Source organism: Camelus bactrianus, chromosome 3, assembly GCF_048773025.1.
Source record: "Camelus bactrianus isolate YW-2024 breed Bactrian camel chromosome 3, ASM4877302v1, whole genome shotgun sequence".
NCBI lineage: Eukaryota > Metazoa > Chordata > Mammalia > Artiodactyla > Camelidae > Camelus > Camelus bactrianus.
This window is the reverse complement of record NC_133541.1, coordinates 80,839,941-80,860,934: the sequence shown is the minus strand read 5'-3', so window position 1 is coordinate 80,860,934 and position 20,994 is coordinate 80,839,941. Positions and strand designations below refer to the sequence as shown.

The window sequence follows — 20,994 nt, the reverse complement described above, 5'->3', positions numbered from 1 at the left end:
TTACCCATTAAATTGTCTTGGCACCTTTGTCGAAAATCAGCTGATCATGTATGTAAGAGTTTATTTCCAGGTTCTCCATTCTATTCCATTGGTCCTTACTGTTTTAGTTACTGTAGCTTTGTAGTAAGTTTCAAAGTCGGGAAGTGTAAGTCCTCAGCTTTATTTTTTTTCAAGATTGTTTTGGTTCTTCTAGGGCCCCTTTCAATTTCATGTGAATTTGAGGATTGGATTTCCCATTTCTTAGAGAAAAGGCTGTTAAAATTTTGATAGAGATTACATTGTAACTATAGATTACTTTAGGTAGTGTTGGCATTTTAACAATGTCAAATCTTCCCATTTGTAATGATGGGATTTTTTATATTTATTGAGATCTTTAATCTCTTTGAGCAGTGTTTTACAGTTTTTTCATACAAATCTTTCGCATCTTTGATTAGATTTATTCCTAAATATTTAATTCTTTTAGAAGTTATTATAAATAGAATTGCTTTCTTAATTTCCTTTTGGATTGTTTGTTGCTAGTGTATAAAAACTTAATCATCTTTTTATGGAATAGTTTTAGCAGCCACTGAGGATCTTTACTTAGAACCATTATGTCACTGGGGGTTGCAAAATGGTTATATTTTATCATTCCCTCCAAATTTATTAACTAGGATTCTTTTACAAAGAAGAATTTCACTTTAACTTGAGGTATGGCTGTGTAGAGAAAGGCAGATAATTCTCTTAATTTTAATAATGTTCATTCAGTACAGTGAGTTGGTTCCCTAGCATCCTTTAAAGTTTTCCAATAAAATCATTGGAAATTAGGTTGTTGGTTTTTTTTTTACCCTTTGAGTATCATTGTGAACTCACAGATTTTTTTTAATATATTTTATCCATTTTAATTCAATACATTGTTCTTTTTAATGCTCAAATTGTCTCATCTTTAGCCAGTATGAGCCCCTTCACATTGATTCTTGAGTATTTTTGATATGACCTTGGTGGTCTTTGACAACTTTCTAAATGGAACTGCTTTTAAACATTTTTTAAATTTAATTCTTGTAGATGACTTTAAATAGTTTGCCAATTTCTGGACTTAACATCTTTAGATATTATGTTTGATTCCCAACTATAAAAAATGAAAATTTGGCTTCCCTTTTTTTCAGCAAATTGTTACTGGTGTTTGTTTGTTTTGTTTTGTTTTTTTTAAGTTCTGAACCTTTTCTTCTCCCTTCTAAATCTTTTGGTTTACCTTTACTTTTATAATGTCAAGTTAGTTAACATTCATATTTTGTTTGGTAACAATAATCAATTATTTTATGCCTTACCTGTAGGTTGATTCTGTAATTTGAAAACCAATAATCACTTATTGTGGCTTATAAATAGTTTATTGCTAAACCAACTACAGTGTTAAGATTGTAGATTCTTCTTTTTATGTAATGACCCATATGCCACTTGATGGAAAATGTTTCTAGCATCAGAATTCTAGTGTCTCTCTTTCCTCATATTCTGTTAATTAAATGAAAAAGAATGAATATGTTTATTTCTTATCTGTACTGTAACTCTCTTACTGATCTTGTTTTTCTTCTTGAGAAACAATGCTTATTCACTAATTATCAATACCTTTTGTGGCTCTCTGATTTATTAACACACCTTCAACTGTTTTGTCTCTTACAGACATTTCATGAACTCTGTTAACAATCTACTGCTCTCTCCCTACCCCGTTCCATTCACAGTTTGGCTTATCCTTTATGTAGCTCTTTTTAATGGGATCTTGAGAGAAAAGACAAATACATGTCTTAAATTTTTAAACTATATGATGTTATGCTAAAATTGTGTTTGTGTCACCTTTTATCTTTCCTAATTAAAGAACTTTAAGTTTTTACCATTCTTAAACAAAACTGTCTCTAGAACCTGATTAATAATTTTTGTTGCTCTTTTTTGAAATATTTTTAGTTCTTGTTACTAGCAGTTTGTAACTAATAGTTCAGAAGGCTATCATAAGTTAAAATGTGGATAGATAAAATTGCACTTTTTAAAATAACTGATTAAGTTGAGCACATTGGGATGTTGTGTTTTGAATGTAGCTATGTGGTGCAGAGAGGTCAGTTGGGTATGGTTCAAAAGAATGAAATAGTGAGTCAAGAAAAGGAGAGTAGATTTTATAGGATGATACAAAAAAAGATAATGTGGTTGATAATTTTAAATGTTCAAGTCCCAGAGACTTGCTCTGAGAGCCTTTCTAGAGAAAAGCATATTTAAATGATATATACCTGAAAATTGAGCCAAAGGTCAATATGAAAGTTTTATGTCAATAAATTTATATTTGTCATGTCATTTCAGCTTCTGAAAATTTTCCAGTACACTAACTTTGAAAAAAATCGAAATTACATCTTATCAACTCAAGATCGCCTCGTAGGGGGATTTGCCAAGTGGCCAGATAGTCATCCAGGTAATTTATTTTTTGTATAAATGCAGAGCAACTTTTCTTTTGTTTATATATTGAGTAGATCTTCAAGCATCTTTGTCAGAAAGGGCATATGATAGAAAATTTAGCCACAATTTTAGACTTAGTTTAAATAATAGGTTTTTAAAAGGTGAATTGTTTAACTTTAGAGTTGATTTAGGGTGTTGGGGAGTATAAAGGAAGGGCTTGATTATCAAGATGTAGTGATATAGTTTGCCTTTTTTCCTGCAAATATTTCACTTAGCGGTGTTTTGTTTTATTTAAGGCAATAAGCAGATGGTCTAAATGGTCCTTGTCCAAAATAGAACCATTTGGTTCATCCCAGATCTCAGGATTATTAGCTACCACTTAAGCTATGTAGAATAAATTACTCTTAAATCCAAAAGGGGAACTAGTTCTTACTCTTTTCAGAAGTTATTAAGTCAAAATTCGCAAATCATGAATACAGATGTCCCTCACTGTCCATACTCTTACCTGAATTTTGGCAGATTCATGTTATTTTTCTAGGTGAATATTTTGCTCTCTGAACGCTCAATGGTTAGTCACTCTAAAACTCAGGAACCAAATAGATTCACACAGTACAGTATTCCATGCTTTCCAAACTCAGGAATGGCATGGATGTGAAGAACAAAGGATTTTTTATTTCATAAGTTCTTTTAAATGGATTCTTCAGAAAAATGAAATATCTTTATTAATAATGACATTTCTTCAAAATATGTGGCTAATTCTGCTATTTTCCAGAAAGGCCTTATTCCAAGGTGCATGCTCTAATATAATAAAGTCAGTAATTACATGGATACTGTCTGCAGGCCCCTCAGACCTAACCTGCCAACCCAATTCATTATCTCCATATTCTACCCTGCTCCAGGACTTTAGTGTCACTAGGTCCAAGTTCAGGCCTAGGATTCTGCAGAGGTCTTGTCAGTCTTCCTGCCTGTAATCTTGTGCCCCTCCTGTTGGCACTTTGTGTTGTACATTTGCTTAAAGGGAAGGAGAAGGGTAAAAGCTCTTTTCAGACTCTCAAAGGGATCTCTAATGCAAAAACGGTTGAGAACCTCTAATCTGAACTCTTCTATTAAATCTGTTAAAATCATTCAAAGACTTAAGTCTTAACACTCAGAGTCAGCTGGCATGGCACACAGGTCCTCCCAAGATTTGGTTCTCCTCCCACCTCTCGCATAATTCTCAAGCTACTTGCCCCTCCCCATTATGTTTTCACCTCCAGCAAATTGAATCTACAGCTTCCAAAAAAATCAGTTCAAGAGTTTGTTAAAAATAAGTCAGAATGCTGACACTTTTGATAAGCAAATTGGTAAGTATTAACTATAAATATATGAAACTAGATTCAAGGAATGATTATTTTTTGCAGCATTGCAGTAGAATCATGGTTTTTATTATTAGTCTAGAACCGCTTCAGCTCATCTCTTGTCATAGAACTGTTACGGTCTGAATACGTACCTGAATCGAAATATAAATAAAGGGCTCGTGGAATCATATTTTTGTTCCTGAAATGAACAGGATTATTTCCTCACATTCATATTTACTTGTATCTTCATGCAAAATATATTTATTTTAAAAATGTACAATGCTTTTAATTTCTTAAGCAAAATATTATTTAAAAATTTTGGTATCTGTAACACATAGCTATAAATATGTTTAAAAAGTGCTTCAAGGAAACAGTTATTTTGGTATTGATTCCATTGTTTTCAGTCAGTGCATGATGCGAATTTAAAAAATAATGAACTGTTTTAACAGTTAATAGGAATAGGGGAGTGACAGTCTCTTGAAAAGTATTTCTTATATAAACATTGAAATACATTTTGAGTGTTAATAATAGCTTTTTTAAAAGAAAATTCTTGGAGCTTTTTTTCCAGAGAGATCAGTTGCTAACTTTAACATTTGTGTGAATACTTGGATGTGATATTTTTTAGATATGTTACAGTGTCTTTAGATCCTATACATTACAGAGCATAGAAAGTCTGTGTATGATAAATTGAATTTATGTGGAAAAGATCTGTTCCCAGACCTGTTTCAAAAATCACTTTAACAAGAATTTTAAAAGTTAGCTTATTCCTGGTTCCAATAAATTAATCTAGTAGCAGATTTGACACAAAGAGATTTTATATATATTTATAGAAAAAACAGGAAAAGAATCAAGTTTTATTATGAAGAAAACGTATTTCAGCATCTAAAGAGCTTGAATACATCACCACCTACAGATAAGGAGTTTTTTTTTTTAATTTATTTTTGAGGCTTTAAACATTTAACTTCTGGTTCATTGGCTTTTACAAAAATCCTCTTGAGAAAAAAAGTTTATTTTTGTATTACCTGGAAAGTGTAAGATCCTGTTTTATGTTATTCTGAATGTATTTCCTCTTCCTGTTGCATTTTTTCCTAGAAAAATTTTCTCATTTATAGACAAGAAAATTTGTTACTTTGTGCCTTTTGTAATTTTAGAATATCTGCAAGGAAAATATAATAGTACAGGTAAAATAAAATTTATTTTTTGTGGTCTGAAAATTAGGAAAATTAGCCAGAGGAAACCTAAGCATTCTCTGAAAACGATACAGGAGGGGGTTAACATAGGCTTTCATTGGTGAACTAACTTTTTCACAAATAACATTGAGTAAGCACAACTATTTGTCATTCCTGTTTGAAAAGTAAATATTTCTGTAAGTAAAACTTTCTCTTGAATTCTTTTGACAAAGTTTGACTTGGTAAGATGTTTTGAACTTTAATAGCTCATGAGGCCATAAATGATGACCAATTCAAAAATAGAAAAAAATTTTGACTGCTACAAAATCTGTTTTTGGTAGTGTTTCCATAGCTGCTGAGCTCTGAGGTCTTCAGAAGTCCATATAAGGCTCTCAGGCAAGCAATAGCCTTGTGATTTCAGGGACCATTTTAATGGAAGAAGGTTGCTACCCGCTGAAAGATGGGAAACTGTAGTGAGGCCAGTGTAGAAGAACTGTTATGATATGAATGCGCATATTATTATAACCAAATAGAATGTGTGAGTTTGTTTTTATTGTCAGGTCAAATTTTTTAGAATGACTGACATTACCCAAAATAGGAAAATTAAATATGGTACAGCATTCCAGATTGGGTTGTTTGCCTAAGCTGCTTTCTATATGGTTTAGAAACTGTCAGAGGTACAACTTAGAGAGGATGGGTAATGCTCCTTAGATTCAGAAATTTATTTTCATTTTTAAGAAAAAAAATTAATTTTACAATATGAAGCCCCTTGCTTCCATATTCTGTATTAAACAAAGGGATAACCTGTTAGAGGGAGAAGTCTTTTATATTACTGCTACTCTTTCTGTCTGTTCTTTAATCATAGAGGATGTTGGGAATGTCACTTCTTCAGCCAGGAACTGTTTTCTTTTTTAGTGATGATTTTCTTGAATAATAGATCATCTGATTTTTAAAAATTTGGTGTTTGAGACTTTGAAAAAGCAAATATTTCAAAACCTGTAGTAAGTAGTTTTCTGAATTTATTTTTAATGTACTGATGGGCTCATAAGCAGCTAAAATATTTTGTAACATGTACAAATAAGAATGCCTGTTGTGATAAAAAATGCCTTATTTTCAGATGCTTTGCATGCATACTTTGGAATTTGTGGCCTGTCACTAATGGAGGAAAGTGGCATTTGTAAAGTTCATCCTGCTCTGAATGTAAGCACACGGACTTCTGAACGCCTACAAGATCTCCATCAGAGCTGGAAAACCAAGGACTCTAAACAATGCTCAGAGAATGTACACATCTCCACATGACTGACTTTAGATTGGGAAGCGGGGTGGGGGGATTTGTAGCGTAACTGTAGCTCAAGGTTAAAAGCCATGTATAACCAAGTGTGCTCTTTTTTTCAGAGGTAGAGTCTTACAATCGAATCTTGTGCCGATGTCACTTTGGTATATGGTCTTGAGCCAGTAACCTTTGTACTAGGTTTCAAGAAAATCTTTGTTGGAGTTTGAACCACGGTGGACTCTGTTGTGGTTCTTAATGTTTATACTGTATTTCTAAGTTCTTTGAGGTAAATTAACTGTATGTATGTAGGTTTATCTTTTTAAAAAACTCTTCAGTACAAAGTTGTATCGTATTATAAAATGGACACAAATCTTCAAAAGAAGTTTACAGTTCACATAGCTGTGATAATCGGGTGAACACTTAGTGATCATTTAAAAAGCTTGACTGCTGATGGTAGAACATTGCTTTAATGAATTAAGTATCTGGGATTATTCTTTGAAAACAGATGATCCCATAATTTTTAAAAAGAATGACTTATTTTGTCTTTTTCTTAAGTAAAATGTGCCAATTAAACTTTTGTGTATAAATGAAAGTAACTTCATAGCAAAAATGAATAGGCTTAACTAATCTAATAATTTTCTAATAGATTGTTTTAAGAAGACTATTATGTAATTGAAGGAAAAGTAATTTAACTATGTGATCATGAATGTGAAAGTTTTGTGCTGTGTGGGTCATTTATTTTAGATGTTGCTGAGGTCAGTAATAGTTATGTTTGATTTTAATCTCAAATCATTAGTTGCTTTTTTGCAAAGAAAATAGTCATCTGTAAGGGAAGACATCTAGTGATTTTATTTTTCTGAGATACATGATATTGTAAATTGTACTTTTATAACTGAGTTATTTTTAGCCACTTGAACTTTTTTTCTTTAGTTTGTTGCCACTAGTGTGCTAGCTGCTCTAATTTGAAACTGATGATTTTCTAATTTTTTCAAAGTAAGTAAGTAAACATTTAAGTAAAAAAAAAAAAGCACCGCTCAACTAAATTTAATGGTATCACTCCATACATGGTCATTTATATTTTTGTATTTTCAGGTAAGTGGGAGGGAAACGTACTATTTAGGGGTTAAGGACTGGGATTTTGCTTTGTTTTGTTTTCTTCATTCTATGACCTAGCTAATTGTAATGAAGTTAAAGTCTTGGTGATAATAAATATTGGCTTTTTAGTTTTAAAAGTATCAGTATAAAAATTAAATTACTACTATCACTGTTTAGGTATTGTAATACTTAAATTTTTATTTTTATTTCTTAGAGTGAAGAAAAAACCCTTAAATAATGGCCCTTCCCAAAGGAAATCTAGTGTATATTTGGAAAAATGGTTCATTTCATATTGGCGTGCTTAGTTTTAAACCTCAATTTGCCGAAGTCAACTTTTTTTTAAAATTAGAAATAAAGCCAATTTTCTGATGGTGGGGAAAAAATAAGCTTAACAACAGATGTCATCTTTCCATATGTTATTCCAGTTGCACCTGTTTAAGTCCTGACAAATTAGGACGTCTATGTCTCAAACTAAGTCATCTCTTAGACATGAGGAATTAAAATGGTATGTATGCTTTAGAACTATATAAAAAGCCCAAATTGTTTTTCCTGAATTGCCATTCATGGTTGGAATTGCCATATTAATAAATGAAGGAGAATTTCAAGGTTGGAGTATTTCATAAAACTATTAAGAAATATTTTCTAACTCCTTGTATAATTTAATAGCATAGGATTATATATTACAATATAATTCTAATTGATATACTTGTGAGAGGCCATCTTGTGAAACTTTATGGACCAGTGAATGTTCACATTCCACAGCAGCATATTGACCAAAACAGTACCAGGCCATTGTGAATTGTGGAGAAACTATTCATAACTTTTTCTAAATAGTTACTTACCACAAAAAAAAGTATTAATAAAATAAATTATAAGCAATACTTAATATATATATACATATATATGTGTGTGTGTGTATATATGTATGTACATATATATTTTGTTCTTTAGCAGTGGTGATAGAATGAGAAAGGGAATATGAAGTCTTGAGTAAATCTATTTCCTGTGCTCTGCCTCCTATCCCTAGTATGGTATTTTTTAGAAGATGGTAGGAGAAACTTTGTTTTGAGCACATGTATGAAAACAAGATGAATCAGGTCGTACAGCACAATTCAGCCCGTTTGTCATTTACAGTGTTTTTAGATTTGACCTATGATATATATACATTTTTATTGGATCTTTAAATAATTATTTATCAGTATTTAAAATCAGATAGAAATTTTAGTGAAAGTGGTACATAATTAGAAACTGGATAATATTGAGAGTCAATTTAGTAAGGAGGTGCTCTGGACTTGGGTTTAAATCCCAGACTGTGAGTTCACCAGTGAAATCTTGAGCCCTAACTTCCCCTTTGATAAAATGAGGGAGGAGAAATCTAATTCATGAGTTTGTCTGAGGATTTAATGAGATAATACATATTAAGTACTTAACCTAGTACCTGAAATGCAGTAAATTCTTAGTTATAATATCTGTCATAACCATCAAAAAATTGTTATTTAAACCTCTTTTCTATAACAGAGACCTCACAGATCTCTCAAGGAAGATGATGGCTTCTTTTTTGTAGTTTTTTTAATCTCCCCAGAAGAATACAGAATAACTAGGATAGCCACATATCCTAGTCTGCAAAACTAGGTGCCACGGTGTCCCCATGAACTTCAAAATATAATTTTATAAGGACAAACCACTAACCAACATCATTTTAGCATCTGTGTGGGAGGAAGTGAAAGGCAGGCAGCTGCTTTCTGACAGCCATGAGAATAGAACTGTAACATTGCCCACAGTTGCTCACTAGAAAGTTCAGTGGCCCCATCTGAGAACAAAAGCTGAAACTGGGAGGGCTTCTATAGGTCCCTGTTAGCTAAGTGTTAGAGCAGTGTAGTACGGTCTGACGATTGTGCTAGAGCAGTCTGAGCCCTGTCCTGTATACATCTTAATACTAACAAGACAAAGCCTAGGTAAAATTAGAATCCAAATTGGACAGGACTGTCAATAGGAAGAGAAGAGAGTCCAGGTAAGCATTGGGAGGGAAAGCCAATATACATAGACATTATATCTGGACATGTATAATTTTAAAAGTACTTTGTGAAAATGAAACAGAAGCTTTAGGGCCATAGAGCAAAGTAAAGTCATCCTAGGGTAACTTTCCCTCCTCAAATTACAAGAAAACTCAATTCACACACACACACACAAATGAGAAGGATTACAATCAAATCTCATTTAATTTTAATAAACAAGAGAATAAGCAGACCAATATCCCTACGTACAATGAAAGTACATCAGAAGGACATGACCACAAGACTGATGAAAGCCTAGTTTTTTTTTAAAAAAAAGCCATTATGACAGGAAATTTATAGTTTTAGAACTATATCAATAAAAATTGGAAAAGCTAAAAATTAAGCAACCAAGTCTTAAAAACTGGGTGAAAAAGCAAATTTCCAGAAGGAAGCAGAAGGAAAGGATTAATAAAAAGGGGGAAGGCCATCAGATAAGATAGACAAGTCATCGGCCAACTTACTCAAGAAAAAAAGGGAGGAAGCAAAAATGAATATCTAAATGACAAGAGAACCATAAAGTAAGGAAATTTTCAAAATTACAACACTACTTTGAATAATTTTATATAATAAATTAGAAAATAATAACTTTAGGAAAATGCAAATTGCCAAGATTTACCCTAGTAGATACAGAAATTCAAAAGAAATGTGCACTTTACAAAAAGCATCAGGCCCAGATTGTTTCAAGGGTTTTTCTACCAAACCTTCATGATTAAATAATCCCAGCGTTGTTTAAACAATTCCAGGGTCTATAAAAAGAATCTTGAATCTCAGAGGGCAAAAAACACAAAAAAGACTTTCAAATTCATCTTATAAAGTGAATATGATAGCATTGTTTCTAAAACCTGGCAAAGATAGTACCAAAGAGAAAACTATAGATCGCTCTCACGAATATATCAGTGCAAAAATGTTAACAGTATACTAGCAAACAATTCAATGGCACTTTTAAAAAGTAATGTCATGAGAAAGCTGGGTTTATTACAGGAATGCAAGAGTAATTTAATATTGGACAACCCATTAATTTCATCATAAAAGAGTCGAGAAAATCATATGGTTATCTCCATCTTTGTAGAAAAGACATTTAGCAAAATTGAGTGCTCGTTAAATATAGTCAGTTAAGTAGAAATTGATGAGTAATTCATTGGCATTATATCTGCCCAAAGCCAGCATCTTAACAAAAGGCTTTCCAACCAAATTCAGGAGCAAAGCCCACCGTCTCCCCTACTACTTAACTTTGTGTTGGGGGATTTAGTCAAATGAAATTGAAAAAAAGAAAACAGACATGTGAATTGAAAAGAAAGATTAAAACTATTTGCAGATAAGATTTTATATCTGGAAAACCCAAAGGGATTTGTTGAAAAACTATAAGAGAACTTAGTAAAGTAGCATTCGCTTACAATTAACATACAAATGTCAGTAGCCTTTACCAGGCACAAAAGAGTGCATACTGTGATTCCATTTAGATGAAGTTCAAAATGAGCAAAATGATCTATGGTATCAGAAATAAACACCCCATTTCAGTCACTACCTCCTTCCTCAAAGGTGAGCACTATCATAACTTGAATCACTATCAGTTTTGTCTGTTTCTGAACTTTTTATAAGTGGAATCATAATCAACACATTGTTTTTCAGCTGGTTTTTTTTGCTCCACAAGGACTGGAAGAGTACAAAGCAGCTTCTGTGGTGCTGGCGATGTTCTGTTTCATGATCTAGGTGCTGGTTACATAGGTGCATTCACTTTATGAATATTTATCAAGCTGTACACTTAGGATTTGTGCACTTTTCTGTATGTAGTTCAATAAAAATGTTTACTAAAAAGAATAAAATATATATACACACAAACCTAAACTAGTTAGAAAATATGCTTGAAGAGATCTCTTTTATGATTGCAAAAAGAGAAAGAAACGTTTATGTAAACTTAAGACATGTCCAAATGTGTACGAGGAAAGCTTCCAAAAAATAAAACTCTCGAAAGACAGAAAAGTCTTGAACAAGTGAGAAGATGTATATACTGTATTCTTAGATAACATCAAAACATGTTTCTCTCCTCAGGTTTATAAATTTAATGTTATCCTAAAAAATTGTGTTTTTGTTTTTGAGAGAACATACAAGAATAGATACAGACACTGAAAAAGAATAATAGTGAGCAGGAACTGACCCTGCCATTAAAACATGCTCATGAATCTTCCATGATTAAAAATTTAGTATTGACAAATGAGTAGTCCAGTGGAACGGAAAAGAAATTCTTGAAATAGACCCAATGGCATATTAGAAAACAATAAAGGTAGCATCTCAGTAGTGAAAGATGAACTTTTAATTAAGTAGTATTGGAATGACTAGTGCTCAGTTATTCAGATTATTTACCTATGTTTTTTGAAGACTATGTAGTTTTTTTACTTTGAAACTTCTTTTTTACAATGAGCATTTATTATTCTTACAATTCAAAAAATAGAAGAGATGCTGATGATCCTCTCCCCACCTCTATCCCCAGCCTATCCGTTCTAAAAATAACCACAACTATTGTGTAAATCCTTCGGACTTTTCATCACTCTCTCTCTCTCCATACATGCAGATGTAGATTTGTTTAAAAAGCGGTAGATTTAAGCACTAGTCCTCCCAATACCATATACGTACTTCCACAGATATACACATAAGAATATGAGATACTGTGTAGGCTGTACTGTAACTTTTGTCCGTTCTACAACATATGAGTGCCTCTCAAGAGCCATACTTTGCTTTAAATAGCTACATGGTATTGCATTGCATAAATGTATCATATGGCTGTAAGATGCGTGACAATGTATCATTGCCTACTTACATGATTTCTTTAAGCTAGATGTATAGATATGGAATGGCTGGGACAAAGGGAGGGCACGTTTTAAATTCTGATAGCTTTTGCCACTTTGCTTTCTAAGAAGGTTGTACTGGTGCATGCTCCCTTGACACAGATTTTTAAATGAGTTAGTAGCTTAGTTCCTCATTTTACCAATTATAAATCTGAGGCCCAATGATGAAGGAACTCATGCAAGATTGAATATATATGTATATGTGTGTGTGTGTGTATTTGTGGTAATGCTGCAACTAGAGTGCGTGTTTCTGTCTCTAGGACAGGGATCTTCTTTTCATGTCATAACAATTCTTTGACTGAAGTATTCATCCTTTTGCCTCTTTTCACATTTTTCCAGATGTTTAATCCTAACAACATTTCATTAAAGCTCCTACCAAGGCTTTAAATGAAGAATTGTCATGAAAAGTAGATGTGGGATTTTTTTAATTGATTGATAGTGCACTGCAGTTACATAAGATGTTATCATTGGAGAAGCTGGGTGATGGGTACATGGGGCCTCTCCAGAGTTTACAACTTCTTGTGGGTCTGTAAATTTTTCAAAATTAAAAGTTGTTTTTTTTTTAAGTGTGTGTGGGAACATGAAAGGCACATAAAATTCATGGGAGATAACTATGGGCTTAGGCTCAAAGCCGGTTCCCCCCTCACTTAATGAGCAAGTCAGGGAATTTGGTAGAGCTTTATGTAATCTCTAAAGGGTGAAGGAAAATAATCACTAAAATAATCAATTTGATAAAGTGTACCTAAGTAGCTTGCTAGAATATGGATTTTTGTTGTTCCATTTGAATTTTAGTGATTGAGTACCACACTAGAATATTCTGCTAGAGAATACTTTTTTTTTTAAGCTACAGATGATACTATGGAAGATTATTCAGTGGTTAAATTTTAGAAATATGCATATAAGAATACCTATTCAAGCAATACCTTTTACTTTTATGACTCTTGATACTTATTTTAATATTTCTCATATTAAGGTTATTTCTAGCTGACAAATGTTACTGTGAACATCATATTTTTTTTTCCCTATGGAGTTCCTAGAAGATTATAGGGAGTGTACTTTAAAGATACTAGTGGTACCTGTTACGTTGCCATTCAAAAACAGTGTAATCATTCATAAACTCACCAGCAGGGTATTAGAGTATCTGTTTCCTCGTATCTTCTGCAACACTAGACGTTAATAATCATAAAGTTTTTTTCATTCTACATGGGGAAAAAAAGGTATTCCCTTGTTGATAACACACGTAGAAAGCAAGTCTAAGTTTGGGGGGGAAGGTCGTTCTTTGTAAATGCTGTGTGAATGAATGATGCATAATCTATGTTGAGAGTAAAATCAGAATGATGTCTTTCCATTAACTTAGGATTTAACAGCAGCAGTTTACAGTGTGTGGTCTGCAGACAGAACCTTGGCATCACCTGAGAACTTTCAGAAATGCAAATTCTCTGGCCCTACGTAAGACCTACTCATTTTGGAAACTGGGGGTGGGATCAGCTATGTTTTAACAAGCCCTCCAGGTGACTCTGATACACACTCAGATTTGAGAACCAATCGTTGATTTAGAAGAAGCGGCTTCAGCAGAAGCAAGTAAGAATCCCGTATCATTTGCAAATTTAAATTTTAAAAAGTTTTAGTTAACCGTAAGCTCAGTGTGATTCAATAGTGTGATCTTTACTCCCACCCTGAAAAAGCTAGTATGATCTTGTCTGTGGTAGTCGGGTTGAAATGTGATGAATGCTCAGCTATGCAAAGAAAATGCTACATTTAGTTTCTCAAATGGACTCATTCTTCATTTCCCCATCTTTTTTGGCTATCAGGGTAGGGAAGTCTAGGGAGTGGGACCATTTAAATTTGTCAGCTAATAATTTCAGTCTCTTCTGATGTCAGTGTCTTTTTTCTCTCCTGTTCCTTGTTGTCTGGGTGTATGTACCTCCAGGCGGTTGGTGGGGGCCTCTCTTGCAGGTTGCTGCTCTGGTCTGGTCCCTGTCCTGGTGCCTACTGCCGTTGGTCAGGTGTGGCCTTTCGAGGTGGGTTGCTGCCGTGTGCCTGACTGCACATTCCCAGCGCTTGGCCTCTTTGCTCTAATCCCCGGCCCCTGGCAATCTCCCTAATTTTAGCGACTCCATATCTGCTTCCTCCAGCCCTCTACACACAAAACACACACACACACACCCTCTCTCCCTCATCTCTTTGGCCTGTGCAGAAACTCCTAGATCTTTATGCCTGAAGCATTGTCTTCATTTCATATATCTGGCAACCTCCCTCCCCTCCCCCCACTGCGATGCTACTGAGCCACCCTGGATATAGAGGTAAAACAAGTCATACCAAGTAATTGTGCATAGCATAAATGTACAGTTAACATCATTTTCCAACCCAGGCCATGATTTGGCAGTGGGTGCTGCTGGGCTGAAGCAGAACCAGCAAAGGGAAAAGAATTCTCCCTGGCTTGCTGGCTTGCCAGCCCTGGCCTTCAGTCATTATGGATAGCCAGAGAATGCACATCCACTTTCTCTTCTTGGAAAGAGTGTAAGAGGTGGCTCTTTCACCCCTACTTGATCTCTCTTCATGCACCTGCACCTTCTCCATCTGAACGCAAGATTTCTCTTTACTCCACACTTTCTGAGTCAGGCCATCTTTGCTCTCATCATGTGTCCAGACTCCTGCCCTACCAACATCCCCCTACCAAGTGTCCCAAAGAACCTGAGACTGGAAGGCCAGGTTCAAGTTGAGAAATCTTGGCCTTACCCAGGTTCCCAGCTTGTGGCCAGCCCTCTCTCCACACCCTAGGCACCCTCGCACACCTTGAGGAGCTCCCTGATGCCTATGATAATTCTGCATCACCTCCAACTCCCCCAGACAGCTGCTCCATCATCATACCTTGCACCAAAGGGTGTACACACACCCTGACAGCACAGTCCAAAAAGGACCCAGGAGAGAAGCCCATGAAGGCCCTGGAAATGGGCCCAGGAATTCTGGGATCTCTGGTACCTGGGGCATGGTCTAGAAAGGGGGCCCACCAATCCCTCAACTCATCGGGAGCCCTGGAATGGGGTCCTCTAAAGTACAAGGACCCCTCTTGTCCAGATCCAAGGGCAGTACTGTCAGGCCACCAGCCCCTGTATTGCTAGTTTCCTCCACACATGTCTAGATACCACTTCTAGGCTTCCATACACCTCTCCTCTGCCCATCTCTTTCATCCTTTCCACAATTTTCCAGGGCTGGGAACAATAAGATTTCTCCCCTTCGTTTGTGACAGGGACTTTCCTTTCTTCATTTCCCAGGGTCTCTACCATTACCTTGACATTTTAATTGGAATTTAATTTAGAAAATCCTTTCTCAAGTAACAAAGCCTGGTTTTATTATTCTTATTTTGCTGCAAACTCTAGAACTGTTTATTTCTTCCCTTTCTCCTTGGTGTACTATATACTAAACCTTTCAAGGTAAATGAGTACCTCTGGTGAAACAGGAAATGCAAAGGGAAAGAAACACATCACAGTTTTTCTAAGTATCCCTGCCTATTAAAGTGTCACTTTAATAGAAGTAGGGCAGCTAAAATGAATGAGGTGATGACATCACTATGCTCTGTACAGTCAGGTTCTAAATACCACATATTAAAAAGGTCAGAAGTAGGAAGACCGGGCTTTCCAGGGAGCAAGAGGAAATGGGCCTTATTCACCATATTCAAATATTTAGAGAGCTGTTCTGTGGAAGATGTTTAGATTCAGTGCCAACTCCAGAATTTGTTACGTGGGGGGCTCTGGGAGTGGCCATCAGTAAGAAGGTGTGGCTTAGAGAATTTGCTGGGAAGGTGATTTGCATATCACCAAACCCTCTTTGTTTATTGTGCATTTATTTGAGCTGGCTTTAGAGAGAGCAGGTGAAGGTTACAGGTCAATCTTTTTGTATACCCCTCCTTAGTCACACTGGCTCCTCCAGTAACTGGACTGCTCAGAACTGTTAGCATGCACAACATGCTGTGTCACCCCTAGCTGGCCCGGGCTATGTCCAACACTGGAGAAGGAAGATATTTTTATTGAAAACATTGAGGAAGTTGGGGTTGGCTCAGTGTTAGTTATATTGAAACATTTATATTTTCTCTCTACATCCCTCATAGATGAAACCTAAAAATGCAGGAAGAATTTCTAAGTGGAAGGCCTATTAATATCTAAGCAGACAAATGAGTTTCAGGAAGCACTGCTTGTAATACAGTTTTTCAAACATTGTGCTACGTCCTAGGAGAAGAGGAAACACAGATTACAGAATATAGAGCTCCAAACCAAATGATTTCAGCTTTCATTTCTACAACAGGCAGTCATCAACATTACTGTAGTGTCTAAATGAGTTCAGAGAGCTCACTCTACTAAAATGAGATTTTATTTAAGTCAGAGGAGACTGCAAACTGGGTTATAACTGTTGAATGTTTCATAGTCATAGCATTTATGGAATGCTTCTTCTCAGCTTATAAATATTTAATACCATAATGGAAGTTATTCATTAAATGTTAATAGTCAGCATAGCATCTATCTGGAATATGCTTTTCCCCAGAGTTCTACGATAGAGTATTTGTGGAGAGAGAAGGTGGTAAGAGGGCCATCAATGAAGACTTTTGCCTGGGTGAAAAAGAAATGTCTTTCCTTCTGGTTCATTTTTATTTTGGAATATTATTATATCTCATTTCAACTATATTTCACTGTTGTTTGAACAGAGGGCAGAAATTGTCAAATGAGGACACAACTGAAAAAATTCTGACTTAGAGGAAATTTATTTCAAAGATTTATTTCCTTTATAAATTACCCAGACTCTGGGTAATTTAGCTTCAGGAGATCCGATAACTTTCATGTTTTCCCCTTAAACACACAGAACAACAAGAGCTTCAAGATCAGATGGCACAGGTGGAAAGTGACTGTCACTGCCCAGGCCAGCAGACTAAAGGGTGCTGCAAGTGTCCTCGTGCTTTTCAATGACTGAGACGTCTGTCTTTCCTATTTTTCTAAAGGTAAGCATTCATATCAGAAAAATTTTAAACAGGACAAAATGAGTGCTGTTGATGAGAAGGTCTCCCTCCCACACTCACCCCCATTCTGCAGCCCTCTGTAGAGGCAACACGTGTGGCCGGCTCCATTTCTAGAAATGGACCTGCAGATGCAACCACGTATGTGTGAATGTGTTTGTACTTGTACGCTTATAAATGGTGATCCCCAGACCAATCAGCTCTGCAGAAATTCAAGTTTTCATTCACTGGGCACAGCCTGGCATTTCCCTATTCCAAATAGCTATTAAAATTTATTAGGAAAAATGAGCAATTTAATAATCTTTGTAATATTCTGAGAAAAGACTAAGGAATGACTTAAAATAACTCATAAACCCATAAAAATAATTAAACAGTAATAACTGGAAGGTCACAGAACAAGATTCTTATTTCTCAGTCCCACGCCTCCTTAATTGCCAACTATGTAACAGAATCAGCTTTGAGCTTGATGGAGCTGAGTTGCTGCAGAAACCACCACAGGCTAGATAAACTAAGTCCACTGCAGAGGTGAACTGGAACCAAGATTTCAATCTTCAAACATGCCAACAACCAGTATCAGCTACTCTGGGTAACTGGGGCTCATTGTTGCAACACTGTGGTTTCTCAGTGGAAAGCCAGACTGTGGTTCTTACCATGCAGACCTGCTTGTTTGTACTGGCTTTGCTTCGCTACCTTCTTCTGATCATAGAACACATAGAAAATACTGTTTGTGGGCCACCTGCAGTATACCCAGGAGGCAGCTCATGGGCTGAATCCATCATTCCTGGAGGCTCTGTTGGCCCAAGTCCCACCCTAAACTCCTCCTCTCAAAGGATTGAAGGTATCGTCTTAGCACACAGGGATTCCATATCAGGTACTGGACTTGGTGATTATCTGCGAAGTAAGTGAGGCCTGCAGGGCACTTTATTGCAGCAGCATCATTACCTGGAACTTGTTAGAAAAGCTGACACTCAGACCCAACGAATCAGTGTCTCCATTTTAACAAGCTCCCCAGTGAGTCTTGTGAACTTTAAAGTTTAAGAAGTATTGTCCATGGGGTAATGTCTGCCTCCTTAGCATGCTGTATAAGACCCTGGAGAGCTTAGTCCTGTCTACCTTTCCAGCCTCATCTTGAGTCATTCCCCTCTCCCAACCCAGTCACAGTGAAGTATCTTTAATATCCAGAAGCATTCTGCTTTCTCTGCTCTTTTCTCTACCCAGGCTGGCTCTCAGCCTAGAATACCCTTGACCTGCCCTTCTAAACTCTTACTTATACTTCAACTGTCAACTTAAAAGTCAAGTTTTACCTGCCCCTGCTGAATTAGGCAGAGCAAGACACTGGCCCATTATAGAGTCTTCCTGCCACCCTTTTGCCCCCTAGTTCTGATCATGTGCCTCTGTTACAGAGCTTTCCACACCAGACAGTAATTACCTGTTCACTGTCTACTGTCTTAAGCACTGTGAGCTTTTGGTATCAACAGCTTTGGGGTTTATTCATCTTTAAATTTCTAGTGTGTAATACAGCACTTGGTAGGTATGAAAGTCATGCTTATTGGATAAATCAATCAGGGAATCTTGTTGGCCATTTCTACTGGAAAGCTATTTCCCTAAAATAATAGAGTATATAATATTTATGAATCATTTCAGAATAATTCTGTTTCTATTTCTCTGACTTGTGGAATAAAATGCAGGATAGTATGTAAACCCATTTCTTATCTCTCAAGCCATATATAAAATTATGCTCTATCTTTTCAAGATAGATTTGCTATATTTTAACTGTAATAGTATTATTGCATAGAGAAGTTAAATCATATCAAAATAAGTTATAGATGAAAAACATCTGGTATGACAACTGTCTACTAAATCACAGTTCAGTGTTTATTTTTCAAAAATACAAGACTAAATATTGTTCACTCACTGTCTTTTCCTTAAAGATATTAAAAATAATTTTTATTCCTAGCTGGTCTACATCCACGTTAAAAATCACATTCTCATACTGTATCCTTTTTCTTCCCCAAGCATTGTACACTTCCTTCCACATGCACCCTCATCCAGCCTTCTTCTCATATCACTTTTTAAACCCTCTTCTGGGTGTTAAGGTAATTTCACTGTGTTAGGAAGACTCATAAAAGGAAGATGTTATAAAAGACCAGTTTCCCCTGATGGCTGAACAATTATTGGTGTAATTTACCAAAGAATTGCAGCCTGTGATACCACACCAGCTGCTGAATAAAGCCAAGCAAAAGAGTTTCTTTCCTCTTCTGAGTTCAGGAAAATCACTGTGAAGGGAAGGATGTTAATTCTCTCAGAATGTGAAGCGGGCATCTGTCCTTGAGAGCAAGAACTTCTAGGTCACGAGAAGAGAGGTTGGTGACAGAGAAGACTCCAAGCAGAAAGAGAAGAGGACCCAACAGCTGGCTGCTCACATCCTCAGAAAACATGGGAAGGGAGCAAATAATTTCAACCGTTTATAGAATAAAATTTAGCAGAGATGAGTGATTTGGAACCCCCAGTAGAGGAAATTGCTTCTTTCGTTCAGAGACTCACCATTAAAAGGAAAAAAAAAAATCTTACATTTGGAAAATCGTTAATTGTTTAAGTACAGTGCCTCAAGTCATGGCCCAGAGGATTAAAGAGTTAACCATGGCTCCTTAGCTCTCTCACAAGGAGGAAACAGGCCAAGGGAGGCTCACAACCTAAAGAAGAAATGCCTGTGCCCTGCTATCAAAGGGTGTAAGGAAATAGCATTAATCTCTATTGTCCCAAGTCCCTAATCAGACACTAAAAGCATAAACAGAAAGTTGAGGGCTGTCACGCTCTCCTAGGACTGCCAACATATTTTACAGTCCAGAAAATCCTGCACATATCTTTCTTCTCCATTCACACCTCAGAGACACAGGAGGAAACCAAGTTACCCAAACTGTCTTTTTTTTTTTCTACTTTACTATTCGTGTCTATCAGAGCCCTTTCATATTCTCACAAGAACTGAGCCACTGACTGTTAAGATTTATGCCCTGCCAGAAAATGGGCTTTAGTGCATGCAGTCCCACTACGGCCACCAAGGGAACCTTCAGTAGAGGGCAGTGGATGCAGCCGGGCCCCTAAGGAACCAAGAAATACATTTTCCCTAACCAGAACTCACCTGCACTTCAGGCTGAGATTTTTTCCTAAGGCTAAATAACTTGCCTTGGCACTCAACTTCTTCTATTGAAAATATCTGCTGATATATTTGTCTCTCCCAAACTGCATCACACAGCCCTCAAGCAGGGAGCTGAATCTCATTCAGTTTAAGATTCCCAGTGCTTATAATACTAGTAAGTGCTCCCTAAAATGGGTTGAATTAAATAGAACTGAATTCATCTTAGCCAGTTTCCCTGCCCAGCCTGCAGTGATACCAGGAACAGTAAACACGTCAAGGCTCCACGCCCAGCTATGCCTCCATCCCGGTGACCTTTAGCAAGCCATTACCTGGGCCAGATCTCATTACTGTGTAACACAGGGATCATAAAAGGTGCCACGTGGATTCATACAAATAATAAAAACTGAGGTCTTCCTGTCTATAAAGTGCCCAAAGCTCTTCAGAGGAGAGGGGAGGTGGTGTTTGGTTCAGGGTTTCTGTAAATGAGAGGACAGTATGTCAGCCGGCCTAGTAGAATCTCAAACATGATAGAACTTGACGACACTGCCCATGTTTGCTTGGTTTGTTTAATAAACTTTTCATTTTAGAAGTTTTAGAACACTGGAATTTGACACAACATTGTAAAATGATTATAAATCAATAAAAAATGTTAAAAAGCATGTGATAAAAA

At 36.0% G+C, this 20,994-nt stretch overlaps 2 protein-coding genes across 6 annotated transcripts in view; both read left to right on the top strand.

Moving 5' to 3' along the window:
* The window catches only part of PGGT1B (protein geranylgeranyltransferase type I subunit beta), a 42,921-nt gene extending 35,703 nt beyond the window's left edge, over positions 1 to 7,218 (top strand). Inside the window, exons 8-9 of the mRNA XM_010971506.3 lie at positions 2,320 to 2,428; positions 6,036 to 7,218. Of these exons, the coding sequence (XP_010969808.1) occupies positions 2,320 to 2,428; positions 6,036 to 6,217 (291 nt within the window). The 3' untranslated portion in view covers positions 6,218 to 7,218. The remainder of the gene's footprint in view (positions 1 to 2,319; positions 2,429 to 6,035) is intronic.
* Positions 7,219 to 8,042: 824 nt separating this feature from the next.
* TRIM36 (tripartite motif containing 36) overlaps positions 8,043 to 20,994 on the top strand; it is a 66,147-nt gene continuing 53,195 nt past the window's right edge. For 3 of the 5 annotated variants that reach the window (XM_074360482.1, XM_074360481.1, XM_074360478.1), the window contains exon 1: positions 8,043 to 17,173. The gene's annotated coding sequence lies outside the window, so the exon portion shown is untranslated. The remainder of the gene's footprint in view (positions 17,174 to 20,994) is intronic. The other 2 variants (XM_074360480.1, XM_074360479.1) reach the window with 2 other exon arrangements.